The sequence below is a fragment of the Bombus flavifrons genome, chromosome 6 (assembly GCF_040668555.2).
Source record: "Bombus flavifrons isolate JBK064 chromosome 6, iyBomFlav1_principal, whole genome shotgun sequence".
Taxonomy (NCBI): Eukaryota; Metazoa; Arthropoda; class Insecta; order Hymenoptera; family Apidae; genus Bombus; species Bombus flavifrons.
In genome coordinates, this window is record NC_138447.1 from 7,632,588 (window position 1) to 7,649,251 (window position 16,664).

Below are 16,664 nucleotides of genomic sequence, written 5' to 3' on the forward strand. Positions count from 1 at the left end.
TCAGCGTATTGTCAATGGTATATTATTTATAAAAGTGCTTTTAAGAGATTCGTACGGTGTCCGATATATAAAGTTATCATCCAATTAGACGATAAACGGATAACTGTAAAAACATGTTGCCGGTATTTAAAAATATTTAAAAACTTCATACGGTAAAAAGTACTCGCTGCATATCTCTATATTCCGCGATCAACGCGTGCAGTAGTAAAATGGCTGCCGAGAAACGTCAATACATTTTATATCAATAACAGCTTACTTTTGTAAATAATCGTGGTAAGGAGGATCGCAATAAAACGGATGCCGTTCAATTAATATTATTAGTTTCTTTTTCATAATCGTGTGTATGAAGGAGTGCATGTGAACCGAAAATGGCAGAATTTGTGCGAGGAGGTCCAAGCGTGTCCAACAGTGCTAAGGTACTTACGGGTATTATTCATCATAGATTATTCATCCGTCATCGTATTATCGCTGAAAATACCAATAGTTAAATAAGAAGAAATAAATTGTAATTGTATGTTTGAAAATCTGTAATAGCTTGCAGAGTATTGCAAGTTTTCATAGATTAATGATTATTTTTTAAATTTTTCGACGGAAAGGTGCTTAAGGTATTATTTATAGACAATGTTTTCGATAAGTATCTGCACGTATTAAAGGAAGATATAAAAAGCCATAGATATGGGGGGAATTATAAGTAAATATTTGCATATGATATTTATGCCTTGTTGACAGAAATATATGCTATGTTTAGAGTAGTGTGATGTATAATGTGACACTGTAATAGAAACAAAGATATTGTCGTACTATTAAGTTATGATTATTATGAAAAATAATTATTAAATATTCTTATTATAGAATTGATAAAAGGATAGAAATGCTTATAAGTTTTTGCATGAAATATTTAATATTTATTTATATATAATTATGTTTTTAGATGGATCATAATAGCAAAGGTGGTTCTCCTAGCACTGGTAGCGAAGATGGTGGACAAAATGAATCAATGAATGCAGAAAATGAATTTGATCCTTTTCTTGAAAATATACCAGATGATATTCAAGATACTGAAGAGCCGGATAGTGCGAATGCAACGCTATTAACAGCTCCACCAGAGAATCAGTAAGATTTAATATCAATAAAAGATTTTAATTTCTAATGAAAACATTGTTTTTTAAATTATGTTTAAGATACAAAGAATAGAAAGTTTAATACATGAATAATTTGCAGATGGTATCATGGTAGATTAGATAGATTCACTGCAGAAGAAAGACTGTGGGATGCAAGTAAAATGGGTAGTTATTTGGTACGTGAAAGCGATAGGAAGCCTGGAAGTTATGTATTGTCCTATCTGGGCAGAACTGGCATTAATCATTTTAGAATTACAGCTGTGTGTGGAGATTATTATATTGGTATGGTAAACATGTAAATGAAATGAATAATTATAATTGCAACTGATTTGTAAAATAATATGTATCTTGTTATAGGAGGCAGACAGTTCAATAGCTTGTCAGACCTTGTCGCATATTATACTCATTGCTCTGATCTTCTAAAGAGAGAAAGACTTATACATCCTACTCCACCTCCTGAACCAGTGAATGATAAAAAACGAATAGTAGCAATACTGCCATATACAAAAATGCCTGACACAGATGAGTTAAGCTTCCAGAAGGGTGACATATTTTTTGTGCATAATGATATGGGAGATGGTTGGTTATGGGTTACTGCGCATAGAACTGGTGAACAGGGCTTGATTTTTCGCGAATTAGTGGAGGATTTAGATGACTCCATTGATCCCAATACTGTATTTTCCTGGTTTCATCCTAATGTCACTAAAAGCGAAGCTGTTGACATGTTGGTGAAGGCAGGACCTGGTAGTTTCTTGGTAAGTTATATAGCTTCTTATAAATATTTAATGTTTAAAAATAATAATTCTTTATTTCACACTATTCAGGTTAGGCCTTCAGACAATAGCCCTGGTGATTATTCCCTCTTCTTTCATATAAACAATCAAATTCAAAGATTTAGAATTGAAAAGAAAGGTGTACGTTATCTTATGGGTGGTAGAACTTTTGAATGTCTTGATGCTGTTATAAACAGGTATGTCTGTTATAAATCTTTAGGATTTTGAAATTCTTAGATTATTACGAAAATGTTGTTTCTAGATATCGGAAAGAGCAAATAGTTGAGGGTCACACTTTAGTTCAAGCAATGGTGACTGAGCCTGATGGTAGTGTAAGAGTCAACAGAGAGGTGCAACACGCGGAAAAGATATATGCAACTCTCAGAGAATGTCGTGAACAATCTGGAGCAAAGAAAAATAAAGGGATAAAAATGCAAGGATATCTAGAAAAAAAATCAGAGAAGAATAAAAAGTGGAAAGCATTGTATTTTGTACTTTTAGTAGATGCAACTGATACTCATTTGTATTTATATGACAATCCAAAAAGAACCAAACCTAAAGGTCTTATCGACTTAAGCTGTGCTTATTTATACCAGGTAGATCGAGTTTTATAATTAAAATAAATTTCATTTTTCTGTATTATCATGTCAGTTTTCAGACTATCTTATCTTTGAAATATATATGTTCTATGTATGTAATTGTACTAACATTAACAGCAAATCACCTTAAAAATTATATATTATGTAAGAGTTATAATAACTAAATTGTTGTTAAAGTTCATTTCTGAGATGTAGTTTTTTTAGGTTCACGAAAGCGTCTTCGATAGACCTCATTGCTTTCAATTAGTCGAACGTGCTTTACCATGTTTGGCCACGATAACATATTTGGCTGCTCCAAATTCAGAGAATGCTTTAGACTGGATTAATGCCTTGAAACCATTATGTGTATCACAACTTACTCGTGCTCCAAAGGTTGCTCGTCTTCGTGAATTGCGTTCATTACATTTGCATATTTTAGACGCTCATAGACTTCCATATAAGCTAGTACCGAATCCATTCATCATAGTGGCTCTAAATAATGTAAAAGTCGCCCGCACAAAAGTTAAGACTGGGTTACATCCAATTTGGGATGAAGAATTCATTTTAGAGTATGTATATGATCTGCCCTTTTAAATATTTATATGTTTGAATGACATTTACCATAAATTATTTTACAGGGATGTACCACCGGATGTTATGTCATTTTCTTTAACATTGTACAATAAAGGAAAACGCAGCAAAGATACGGAAGTTGCAGAATTGACAGTTGAATTGGCGAGCTTGACGAATGGGGAAGAAATGGACGAATGGTATCCGTTGTCAGGACTTACCCCGATCGGTGAATGGGGTGTACTTCGTCTACGAATAAGGTAGAAATATAATAAAAATATTTATCAACTGTTTGCGTACGTTTTATGTATTTGTTACATTGCAGGTATCGACACGATTTAGCGATGCCTCCTGAGGAATATAGTCCATTACAACAGCTATTATTGGATCCAGAATTGCATGTTGTTAGGGCATTAGCAGATGTGTGTCACTTGGATAGAGTACCATTGGCAAATAGTTTACTCAGAATATTTAGGTATAAACAAAAATGTACAACGTATTAAATATTTCGCTTCTCATTTAATGGGTAACATTATAATTTAAAATGTATGTCTTTAGGCATGAAAGAAAAGAAGCAGACCTCCTGAGATCATTAAACCAAGCAGAAGTATGTTCACCTATATTTATACTTCTAAAGAAAAGGTGTCTTTCTTATTAAAGGTGTTTTATTTAGGTGGACAAAGAAGATGAAACGCCAACACTTTTTAGAGCTGCTAGCCTTACGACTACTTTAATGGATTTATATATGAAATCTGTGTGCACCTCCTTCTTGAAAGCCGCGCTACGTGACACCATAGTAAAATTGATCGAAAGTAAACAGAGCTGTGAATTAAATCCAACAAAAATGGATTCTCCTGAGGATGCTTGCAGTAATGCCGAATTTTTACTACAGGTATATATATGTATATATAAATAAATATAGTTTAATATAATATTACAATATAAATATAAATTATTCCAAGTGATTGTGAAATTTGCAATCAATATTATTTTAGGTTTTAGATGAAGTGACGTTAAGCATTTTTACAAGTCCTGATGCATGTCCAAGGACCTTGAGATATATTTGTGGATGTTTGCAAAGAGCAGTTGTTGCCAAATGGCCACATGAAAGACTAGTCAGAACGCGAGTAGTCAGTGGATTTATATTTTTACGTCTACTTTGCCCTGCCATATTGAATCCTAGGTCATTTAATTTAATAGCTGAACCACCACCTCCAGCTGCTGCAAGGTAGGGTAGGTCTATATTAAACGTAAGAAATTTTATAACTGAATAAATTGCTCTTTAATTCTCATTAAATAATTTTGCAGATCACTTGTGATGGTTGCAAAATGTTTACAAAATCTGGCTAATTTGGTAGAATTTGGTGGAAAAGAACCATACATGGAGGTAGTTAATCCGTTTATTCTTAAAAACAAAGAGAGAATGGTTGTTTTCCTGGATCAGTTATCTGTAAGTATGCATTTAAATGTTGCATAATATGTAAGTAAATATGAATTTAAAATAATTTGAGTTTATATTGTAGAATGTAACCGAAAAACCAGAATCTGAAGGTGCAGATCCAAGAAATAGGAGTTGCGTTTCAGATACAGCAAGAGATTTGGCAACCTTGCATCATATTTGTGTTTCTCATTTAAAAGAACTTCAAGTTTTATCGAAAACCCAGGTGTGTTTTATGATTTATATGTTTAGACGCTTTAGACGCTTACGATCATATCAATATTCATTTGTAAATGAACAATGCTTCCTTTTTCCAGCCAACAATAAAGCAATTAGTGACCGTGACTGAAATGTTAAGCAAACATAAACAAAAATACATGGAAATGATACGGTAGTGCTAAAGCCATCCGCCATGAATAATGCCAAACGTAACAAAACAATTCATAAGATTTGTCGACAGATACATGGTAGTATTTAATAATTACTCATAAGTGGTTTAAGTAAACGTACAGACTGATGTGCCATATATATATATGTATACATACACACATCCAAACACACGTTCATTCATACATATACATGTATATGTATATATATATATATTACTGTATACACACAAGCCTATATTTACCATTTCGTATGTAATTAGAAGATAGCTTTTACGTATAGTAAACAGTACCATGACAGTGATATAGTTACATACAAAATCATATAGGCGTATAACGATTTTATATTTACTTAGGTGCTCGAAAATAAATGCAAATTAAACCAAAAATATTGTGTTCTACATATAGTTTCCCAATTTCTTAAAATAAATGCTATCTTGATAAATTTTCTAGTAATTAATGGTAATTGAAGCAGGTTAAGAAACTATATTTCTTATACGTATAAATGATTTTTTATTAATTTTAATTATTTTATAAACTAATTATTACATTTGTATCGTTGCAATAGTTTTACCATGCCATTAAATGACGAATATTGTGTTAAATTTAAGACCCTAATCAGTTAATACAAAAATTCTTAGAAAATCTGTTAACAAAAATATATATTAAATATCAAGTTAAAAAACTAAGATGTATATCCACAATGACATTGACACATTAAAATGTGTTTTAACATTCGATTAATGTATAAATGGTGGTATTATGTTACGATTATGAAGTATATGTTTTTGAATAAGGCTATTTTAAATAATGGGTGAAATATATCGAACCATTACAAATTTATTTTCTGCCCTAACTTTAAAAGTGAATATCATACCGAATCCGTGAACATTGGAGTTCAATCATACTCTTTTACGTTTACGTTCCTATCCACAGATATATGCGGTCTATTGAATTAGTACACTTTAGTGTATGTATTAAATAAGAAAGAAACATTGCTTTTTATAATTTGTACTTATTGTGTATACTTATATGATATTTTTTTCATTGGACAATATGTTTTGAATAAAAGAATAAAAAAATATTAAACAGTGTTACGCGTTTAATGTTTCCCAATACGCGTGAGCATCAAAGTTGACACTAAACATGCTACATATGATAAAGACGCATGAATTTTGATTTAGAAATTTAATTTTTCAATATTAGTACCATTTGATTTGAATAACATTATTCGATATATATACACATCGTAAGAATAAAATTGATCAAACAACGATTTGTCGATTGCTCTTTCAATGTTATAAAACCAAACAGCATAGATGACTTATAATAATTAATATTTAATGACAATCATTCAAGATAGAATGAATATAAAGAACACGTTTTGTACAAAGTTTTATTACGAATTTGAACTACATAATAACACCTATGCTGTGCAATTTTATATATTCATATCTTCGACATTTGAAAAAGCTAGTATTACAAATTTGCGCGTTTACATATATATAAGAATATTTGCAAATTGTACTATTTAAATCATTCAGCAAAGTATTTAACCCTTGATTGTTCAAAATTCAGTTAGACCCGAGACACGATCGTACAAGTATGATCTTAAATATTCCATTAAATATTTCGATATAGATTTTATAGAAAAAATGGATCCTTTATGTTATACATACATGTCTCGTTGAAATGTGATGGCATTATTGTCTGAACAAATATTAAAGTTTATGATTACAATAAAAGTTTACAATTGATATTTATAATGCCTTAAAATTATACGTTTCTCGTAATACAATCGTGACTAAGATAACATGAAAATGATAAGATGAAGAGATAAAAAGATGTGGCAAAATGCGATATCTCATTACTATTACATATAGGCGATAATAGACATTCAAATATCAATGGAAACTTTCACTCTGGTTTGCAATATAATCCCTAAAAAAAATTATAGTTTTTATAGGTTTTTTTTTATTATACATGGAAACAACAACGATCGATAAAAATGACGCTTATATTTATACAATAATCAGAATAACTTCATATCTACCAATCATTCCCTACTGCAAACGTATAAAAACATTGCTATAGAAATTAACAACTTATCCTGTTAGTTTCTACAGATATAAGAAATCTCAAGTATACGTTTTTAATTGCACTAAAAAAAAAAAGGAAACGCCAACTATCTACTATTAAAATAGTAAATAGGCGTTTTTGTGAAAATTGCATACTTAATTACAGTAATATCTAACTAGCATGGCATGCTTAAAATTACTTCATCACAGCACAAAATGAGTTATCCACGTTTTAGTTTTTTGAGTTTTATGGCTTGTATCTTTTTGTTTAGGAAAATGTAATCTTTTATTATGCACACTAAAATAAAAAAATACACAATAAAAACATATTTAATTAATAAGTTAAAAAATTATGAACTATCTGAATAAAATATATAAAATGGAATTTGTTAAATTTAACGAATGAAATATTTTTTCCATCCACAATACTAATAGAATTCTTTGATTAGATAATACTTTTTCCATGTCTAATATAATAAAAGAAGTGGATGGCCTAGAAAATATTTTTTTGATACTGACTATTCTACGCAATCAAGGGTTAAAATTTTTCTGCTAATGGAATATTAAGAGTTATATGGCAGACTGTTGAACAAATAATGTATTTTATGAAATTTATCTTCAAGAGTAAAAATGTATGCGATATAATACAATACTATTATATATTTTGTTCTTTATCCCTCCCAATGTATAGAAAAAATTGTGCCTGTAATTTATTACAATATTCTATAGAGGAAGCTGCAAAAATGTGCGTAAAGTGAACATAATCTAATGTTTTTTACGTTCTATTTCCATATTAACGTACCAAATGAGAGAATTAACATTATTCAGTGATTTAAAGCAAACAGCACCGATGTTTCCTACGGCTTGAGTTACCTGTCTTCATCCGTTTCTTTTTTTCTTTACCTCTATGTTCTTTATCTTTCCGTATTTCTCTCACCTATAATTTATTAGTAGCAACCCAATAAAAGCATAGATATAGTATAAATTTTTGTTTCTTATATTCTTTTTGCTTTTTATTTTGCTCGTAAAATATGTAATTAATCATGTAACATTACTTACCAAGGTATAAAAAGCATCATCTACTCCCATTCTAGTCTTAGCTGAAGTTTCAACAAAAGGCACACCATACTGACGGGCAACTTCTCTTGCTTGTGTCATATTTACTGCCCAAGATTGCTGAAGATCACATTTATTCCCTACTAACACCATTGGTACTTCTTCTGCATCTTTAACTCTTTTTATTTGTTCCCTATACGTTCCTATATCCTGTAACATCAAACATATGCAAGCATTTTTTCATAACTTTCACAAAAAAAAAAAAACATAACAATTTTAAGAAAGCAGATCAATATACCTCAAAACTTTTAGCCGAATTTACAGCAAAGACTAATAAAAATCCTTCTCCGGTCCTCATATACTGGTCTCTCATTGCACTGTATTCTTCTTGACCAGCTGTATCTAATATGTCTAAAAGGCATGTTTCTCCATCTATAACTACCTGTAGGTTACAAAATATTTTATATAAATATATTCTCCGATAACTATTCCCATTGCTTATAATAAAAACTTACTTGTTTTCTATAAGAGTCTTCTATAGTAGGATCATATTCGTCTACAAAATGATTTTGTATTAGTTGGATTGTAAGCGCGGATTTGCCAACACCTCCAGCTCCCACAACTACAAGCTTATACTCTGTCATTATGTAATTTCTATTCCAATGAAGGTTGAAGCTTTTAACTTAAAGCTGCAATCTCTTTTCCTCTACAAAATAAAAGTTTGCTTTTAAATCAACCGCATAATGAGTGCAAAACAAAGTGCATAGCCAATTAAACAAACGAAATACTAAATGTGGGGTTAACAAGTATTAATTTTTAGCAGAAGATGCAAACTACTTCTTACAACAGACATAAAAGAAAAGTTCGCATATTTTCAGGAATTTCGCGCGGTGATTCTTTGTTGAGTCATTCATCAGCATCGTTTTGATAGATTAATTCTCTGACTAGATCGTTACGAGTAATACGTACTTTGTGAGCAATAATTTTGTGCTAAGTTTGTATGCACTCTAGCACGATCGTTCCTTAAATCATCTATATTTTTAATTCACCGATCAATATCGTAAGTCCGAGTGTAATGCACTTAACTTAAGTGACTTAATAACTTAAAAACAGAATGAGTGTGTCAAACAAGCACACCCATAACAATATCATAGACATGTGAGTGGATGTGTAACTGATGACCAAACACAATTGTAATACATTCTACACACACACTGGATGCATTTTTTAGAATGCAATTTAATTAGAAGAGAGAGTGTTTAACAATTTTTGCTTTAAATTCTTCGAATTATTGATGCTTAACGGGAGGTGTGTTTTCAAATAAACATCGGATAAACGAGTAATATTATCGATGTGAAAATGAACATTGTTCAAGTACAAAATCTCTTCCGTTTTCAATCATACCCTTACCAAAGTTTAAAAATTCATTTCAGGAACATGCACCGGCTTAAAACCACTCTTTTCCTACTTTGACTATTACGAATTAGTCACTGGAGAAACCATCTGGAAAGAAGCATCAGTGATGCCAATACATAAAGATATAATGTCATATCTGTAGGGTGTGGATCAAGGGATAATCAAACTTTTATTATATCAAGAAAGATAAAGAGTTCAATCATTCGCATTAGATCTTGGTTTTTGTTACGAATATGTTATCAAATGTAAAATTTGGATTCAACGAACTCGATTTTGAGAAAGGAAGTACGATCGGCTTCCTTACAAAGTAGACTCGATAGAAAAATTAAAGTTTCTCCTTCGCCCAATCAAAAAACAGCTGTAGACTTGCGATTTTGCCTTGTGCGTCCTCTATTTAATCGCTTCGAAAAGCAGGGTAGATGAATTTATTGAAAAGTTTTAATAGTTCCAAACACGAAACCTGAATTGAAATATTTTAGTGATCTTATTCTTTTCGGAGTATCTTAAATTAGTTTAGTCAAATGCCGCGTAATAATTGGTTTTATAATTCTTGTAACTCTTAGTTGCAAATATAGTTTTATAATGGACCATTTGAATTTTAGAAGTCGCTATTGTTGCGCTTGATTTGTGAAAGTAAAACGTGTAAAATGATAACGATCAGTTGATCAACCTGTATTATTATGGTAATTTGTAAAAATTGTGCATCAAAAATGGGTGAGATATTATGTATTGTGACAATTTTACAGTGTAACTGAGAACTGAAGGAAAGAAATATATGCTACTTACCGTTCGTAGGTAACCTTAGAGATGAAGCACAGAAATTTTTAATTCAATTTCAAATTTTTGAATTCAAATCCAAATTTATATTCCACTATTGAAAAATCTTGTTTTAAATTTTCACAATTTTGTATTGTTATATTATTTGACATTGTATCATATTATATATACATATTATATAGATAATATAGCCACAGTTATATAATATTATTATAATAATTGCTGGAACACTTGACTTTTCCAAATAATTGTTTATTCGTGTACGTCTTATGTCGAGCAAGAAACAAAACACTACAAATTTCTTACGGCTATTTGATCCGAGGTTGCCAAATTTTGTTAATCGAGGAAGTTTTCACGGTGCACAATATTTCGAATTTGCGCGCTGCTTCAATCAAACGAGAAACCATTCTGTTCCAACCAATAGGAAAGCAGCTAGGCGACACTACGGCGCGAGACACCACTCTGCTGTCGAAAATCGAGACGTCAAGAAGTATCACGCTTTTTGAAGTCATTTTTACTACGAAATACCTGATAGTATTCTCCGAGTAATTCTATCTTTGTTTGCAATCTAGTATTAGGTTTGTTTCATTATCACGTATTTATTTAATCATTTGTTAAATACTATTATAAAGAAACTGTATAATTCCTATCGTACATTTTTGTGTTTGGATTTCGTCGGTCTCTTATTTGATATTCAATACTACTAATAGTTTTGTATTATTATGAGTTTTTGAGACAGAATTTTAGCTTAGTTATTGCTTTATTTTAATACAATTGGTTTTAATTTTACATATTTACTTTAAATGTTTGGTTTTTTTTTGTACAGATCATTGGCTGATTGCAATAATGGCTTCGAAAGAATGGGGATTTGCAGTATACACATTACGAACGACGAATAGTTAATTTGATCATTTTGAATACAGATTTGACAACGCTTGATTTATTACAACAAAGGCAGACGTAAGTACGCATTTATATTAGTTTTTTATTGGACCATGAGCAACAAGTACATACTTAAAGAATACGCAATATATATACTATACATACATAAATTATTCATATACAAATAGTCTATATGTAATACAATTAAATTATAAAATATAAATTATTTCAAATTTTAATAAAGCTTGGTTAGAACACTAAGGTGAAAATAAAAACGATTACATAAATCACTCTATTAGGTCGAATATATCTATTAGGTACACTATTTGTGTAACTTTGTTTTAATCTATTTTTATAATCATTTTTACTATGATCTTTTATGATTATCTACATATGTAAATTCAATTTATATACAATAATTTACGTCTTTAAATTTAAATCTAATCTCAAATAATTACGTACACAATTTAAATAATATTATCTGCAGCACTTTAAAATTTTATTCTCAATTATAACTTCAGTGGTTGGATTAAATATATTACACCCATTGCATTTGCTTAAAACACTTTACATGAAATCTTATAAAATACCAGTACCAACGAAGTACAGGAATAATAATAATTCGTTGTTCCATATCATATCTTATTCGAAGTGCAAGTAAAATAGATTTTCCGCGATCTGTACTTATCTCCTAAGGATATGGAAGGAACTATCAGTCGATAACTTAGTTCCCACTTTGCTCGTTACGTTATACCTGGATAAATATCTTTTATCCTTTTTACCGCAATATGGTGTTAACACGATGGTTAACTAAATGTAATAGCTTTTGACTGTGTTAATATTTGTGTTCGAAAATTATATTTCACAAGTTTAGTGTACGAAAATATTCCATTAAATTATCTCGTATATCTTTGGAAATTCTATCAAAGAAAAACTAACATAGCAGTATTCTTACGTGTTAATAAAGCGAAGCTTTCCTCGAATTCCTGGGTTGAAGGTAATAAACTTTAACACTGAACGTAATAGCGTAAATGTTCTGGTTGAAATATTTTGTGTCACCATTATTCGAGATATCTCGGCGTTAAATGAGCTACTCGGTAAGTTCATATACGCGTAAAACGTGCATCATACCATTGTCCAAAACGGCCCTATTTCGCGTTTGTTACCGCGAGACTTGATTCTTGCACGTTTCCTTAATCTTTGTTACAACGTCGATAATAGTACGTTTAACACGAACTTTTTCAAGTGCATAAACTCGTATTAGATATTCTATATCTATACGTATGTATGTATTTACGATATATTAGAGCACTTGGGAGGATATCTCGAAGATTAAAAATAACAAAATTGTATTTATAATCTGTTATATTCACCATTGTAACAAAGCGATTTTTGTTTCCCCGTATGTTATTTAATCAATTTCATTTAATTTAGTTAAAAATCTCGAATCTTTTCCGGAAAATCAGTTAACCGAGTCGTATGTTCGAAAGTTATAACTGCGAAAATATTATAAATTAATAACAAATTCGTTAGAAACGAACGTTATCCCGTTCTACCTTTTTTTTAAAACATTCTATATCACACGTGGAAAAATTATTTATATTTCACAGTTTTCTCGTATTTCGAAATTTAACGAAACCCGATAGCATATTCTCGTGTCATTGTTTTATCTTTCATCGTTTCAACGTTATTTGATAAATCGGAACTGCATAACGAATGTTATCACGCATTTGCTTTTGATGAAAAACTACGCATTTAATATACTATATATATTGGTTTTATCGTTACGTAGGATTCCGTTGGTTACAACTTGTGCAATATTGTTAATGAGTTTTACGTCGGCATCGCGTAGTTTAATTAAGCGGTGATCAAATATCATGGTTCCTTGCATCGCGGCTATCAATTAGCTAACGTCGAAATACGAAGATCGAATTTACAAATGGACGGTTGAACGCGAATCCTCGACGCGTGGTTCTGCAATTTCGTTTTGATATCAAACGATAGCCATTAACAGTTGATTCGCAAACGACGATCGTCATCTATCGTCAGACGATAATCGTGGAATTACTTTCCTGGAAAGATGGTAGACACCGTGGCCTAGATGGGCAAGGATCAAAGGCGTGCAAGTTATTCGAGGCTTTATTGCGGAAAAGCTCGGTAATTTTACGAGTTTTCTACTGAGGCGAATTAAGATTTGCATAACGTCGGTGCGCCGCTCGGACCTAAGTGTCGAGAAATGCAAATGTAGCCTCGTGCTTAGAACTTTCCTCTCCCTCTGTTTCACCGTACCGTCTTTTCGGCCCTGTTTCTCTAGCCGTTAGAAGCGACGACGAAATCGTAAAGGATGTGGAGAAGACGAAGGACGAGAGGCGAAAATAGGAGCCACTATAACATTGTGCGAACGTAGGATCCTAGATCCTACACCTTCTTCTGGCAAATTTTCAACCAAAATTTCTTCAGACGATGCTTGGTCCCGATAGAACGAAAGAACCTTCTTCCATCTGCTTACATCTCTGCTGCGATTCTTTTACAATTTTCATCGAATTTCCGTTCTTTTCGGTTTGTGCGCGAACGATGGAAAATTGGAACGAGATTCGATCATTTCCACGATTCTGTACAATCTTAGTATCGTCGTTGGTAGACTACTTTGCGGAGGATCGAGGCTCGTCCCTTTTTGCTTTCACGGGGAAATTACGGTAATGGAGCGTGCGAATCATCGCGTTGGTTCGCGCGCGTTCCCAACGATATCGATACCTTTCGCAACCGTTAGCGTAAACTGGTCGCGTTGCAACGTATTCATGCGCGGCTCAGGTGCACCTGATTACGTTAATAATGAACGCAATTGGTGCTCACCTGCGTGACTCGTCGAACGCGCGTTTAATCTGTTTACCGAAGCTCGTTGCTGCTATCGCGTAGTCTCGCGTTTGGCCGGCAAAATTGCCGATGTTGGCCCGGTGCTGATTTCACCAGCTGGATAATATCATCGCTAGATTCCAAGATAGTCTTTACACTCGAATTAAATGGCAATTTGTCCGTCATAGTACACCAGTATACTACGTATAACAAGATTTTTAGAATCGACAGATGAAAAGAATAGATTAGAGGAATTAAATTAAATTAGGAAATTAGGAATTAAATTAAATTAAATTAGTAAATTAGGAAGAGCTTAGGGAGAAATCAGGCTTTCTGTAGGTTGTTGATAATTATCGCGTGTTTAACCATAGGGCGGAGATTTGATCGGAAAAAACGGGTCACGCAATGCGGTAACGTTCTTCCAAGGCACGTAGCGAACTCGGTGTATAGCGGAAGGTGGAAAAAAGGAAGAAAGAAATAAAATAGAGGAAGTAGAGGGCTGGTGTTGGGAGGGTAAGAGTGGAGCGTATTTACGGTATATTTTCGTATCGCCTACGGGCTGGTCAAACGTCAATTCAGCCCCGGTTCAACGTATTCCCGGCACGCCGCAGAATCAGTGGGTCGTGTATTTTCCGCGAGAAATCTCGTGTCCGGATAAAGTTGGTTATCGCGCGACCCGACGAATACAACGGATCGGATATTCTTTCGTTTCTCTCTATTCTCGACGTTCCAACCTTCGCAAATCTTTGCTTTTCGTCCACGTATAGCTACCGATCTTTCATTTCGATCGGCATCTTTTTTCGTGTATCGATTAAGTTTCGAGTGAACGTGTTCGTTGCTAATAACGAAAGATCGAGACTACAGGAGCCTTTCGCTTCCTAGTTCGGGCCGCGTGAAATGCAGCGTTAACGATAAATTCAAATTTTATTGAATTATACGGTATACCGAGGAAGATCGTTTAAAGTACAAGCAAATGCTTTCACGATCGAATTCGGTGCGTGGTTTCTACCAGGATTTCTCGTTCTTGTTTGCGCATAATAAATATTTATAAAGGGGAGCACGGACAGAGAGACGGATTTTGAGACGAAGGAGAATCCTAGCTGGTTTTTCAATCGGTTTCTCCGTAAATTACGCTAATTTTCCTTTCAAACGTTGCCCGTGGATTCTCAATCGCTGTTGCGCAAGAAGTTGTCTTTGCAAGGAATCGTATTCGTTCACTCGCAATTTGGTAGAGAACAACCATTCTGGGGTATCATTTGACACTCGTTGATGCGTAATTAAGCTGTTTAACCGGGATACAAAGCGCAAAGGAAACGCGATTTCGGTTTAATTTCGAAGGATAATCGGGAGCAGTAGCGGAGGAAAATTGGCTGGAATCGGAGCGTCGAGCGTCGGAATAACGAGACCATCGAAACGCAAGATCGTTATGTCGCTGTTCCTTAGTAAGACCGCTAGTAAACAGCAATACATCTGCACCGGTTTAACATCGATACGTTGGCCGTGTAAATTGCAATCTCACGAGATTTGCCGAACGAGTAGGTTCGATGATAAGCTAGTTACGCGACGATCGAGGAGGTCTCGTTAAACGCGATAACGAATTTTCTAGCCCGAAATTGCTGATAATTTGGAATTAATCGGCAACGGCGTAGATTAAGAGTTCGTTTGGATGTAGGTTTTTCAAGGACATAATAATGATCGTCATCGATCTCGCGTGTTTGTTCCTCGATGGAGAATATATTACGGCATTGGGAAAATTTTCATTAAGCGAAACACGGGACTCGTGGAGGAGCGTGCAAACATTTTTATTTCGGTTCTCGTTGATGCACTCTGAAAAGAGCGTATTTTATTCACGCGCTGCATGACGTAGATACGTTCGATACGTGCCACGATGAAATTTTACTTCCGTCAACTGTGCGTATATTTCGTACATCTCTCTTTTGAAATTCGTTGGAAATTTGTATAGCAACACGTGGATGCATGGAAAAAAACAGCGTACGTATGCACTCGGGCACGCACTATTGTATCTGTCGTTGCCAACTTTTACAAGGGTTCGATTCGCTTTGTTCTCGGAGTATATTTCGAATCCATTGAGAAACGTCGTGTTCCGACATCGTAATCGCTGAATTTCCATGAAACTTTCGTCGAACGCGATTGTTCCATTTCCCCTGCATCTGCATTGTTCCTTGCCCGCCGATGTTACATCCGCATGTTCCACGCAAATATACGTCCCCGTAAAAACAAGCATCCGTGCTGGTACTTCGTTTACCCGTGGATCGTAGATAAACTTTAACGACCTATTATCGCGAATCTTCTGTGTTAAGGTTGTTAATCAAACCGAATTCCAGCGAAGAGGCAAGACGCTCTCTATCTCGTAATGGTTTTGCCGTGGCCATTATCGTAATTGAAACGAACTTCCCTCGAAATTCAACGCCTGCCACCGAGATTTACAGGTTTTTCGTTGCTCTCGCGTGCGCAGTTAGCGTTACGCTGATTTGCTTTTAGCTTGTACACCGGTGTCGTCCGCAGCTTAAAGTCGAAGCGGTACTGTTTAATCGTGGATACCTGTGATTCATTGAAGCGGATGAGACGCAATGTAGGACTTAAAAAGATCCCCGTTGCCAGCAGGCAAGACAATGGCTCCGAAAACGTTTAATACCGGCGCGTCCGTATGCCTTCGGTGCGCCGTATGATTTATCGTTTCCCAAGATGCGCAAGAATATAATGCTAGTGATTTAT

At 33.6% G+C, this 16,664-nt stretch overlaps 2 protein-coding genes and 1 long non-coding RNA gene across 6 annotated transcripts in view; 2 read left to right on the forward strand and 1 right to left on the reverse strand.

The window, feature by feature from the left end:
* Window positions 1-8: 8 nt before the first annotated feature.
* On the forward strand, window positions 9-5,929 carry vap (RAS p21 protein activator vap). 2 transcript variants are annotated; one of them, XM_069114872.1, is made up of 15 exons: window positions 10-416; window positions 932-1,113; window positions 1,222-1,403; window positions 1,479-1,876; window positions 1,946-2,091; window positions 2,157-2,490; window positions 2,698-3,041; window positions 3,111-3,302; window positions 3,368-3,517; window positions 3,601-3,649; window positions 3,716-3,934; window positions 4,038-4,270; window positions 4,351-4,492; window positions 4,566-4,706; window positions 4,798-5,929. In XM_069114872.1, the coding sequence occupies exons 1-15, from the start codon at window positions 369-371 to the stop codon at window positions 4,873-4,875; spliced, it is 2,838 nt and encodes a 945-aa protein (XP_068970973.1). In that variant the 5' UTR covers window positions 10-368; the 3' UTR covers window positions 4,876-5,929. The 2 variants fall into 2 exon arrangements, with proteins under 2 accessions (XP_068970974.1, XP_068970973.1); XM_069114873.1 differs by lacking the exons at window positions 4,566-4,706; window positions 4,798-5,929 and having other exon boundaries at window positions 9-416; window positions 4,038-4,275; window positions 4,351-4,490.
* Window positions 3,824-9,562, reverse strand: Ras85D (ras-like protein 1). Of its 3 annotated transcripts, XM_069114895.1 has the most exons (6): window positions 9,411-9,562; window positions 8,516-8,706; window positions 8,299-8,442; window positions 8,004-8,210; window positions 7,747-7,881; window positions 3,824-7,647 (listed from the first exon to the last, which is right to left on the reverse strand). In XM_069114895.1, the coding sequence occupies exons 2-5, from the start codon at window positions 8,642-8,644 to the stop codon at window positions 7,777-7,779; spliced, it is 585 nt and encodes a 194-aa protein (XP_068970996.1). In that variant the 5' UTR covers window positions 8,645-8,706; window positions 9,411-9,562; the 3' UTR covers window positions 3,824-7,647; window positions 7,747-7,776. The 3 variants fall into 3 exon arrangements, with proteins under 3 accessions (XP_068970996.1, XP_068970995.1, XP_068970997.1); XM_069114894.1 differs by having other exon boundaries at window positions 3,824-7,881; XM_069114896.1 differs by lacking the exon at window positions 9,411-9,562 and adding an exon at window positions 8,970-9,354 and having other exon boundaries at window positions 3,824-7,881.
* Window positions 9,563-9,566: 4 nt separating this feature from the next.
* The window catches only part of LOC138180763 (uncharacterized), a 186,870-nt gene continuing 179,772 nt past the window's right edge, over window positions 9,567-16,664 (forward strand). Inside the window, exons 1-3 of the long non-coding RNA XR_011173367.1 lie at window positions 9,567-10,099; window positions 10,618-10,771; window positions 11,020-11,153. This is a non-coding gene — a long non-coding RNA (uncharacterized LOC138180763). The remainder of the gene's footprint in view (window positions 10,100-10,617; window positions 10,772-11,019; window positions 11,154-16,664) is intronic.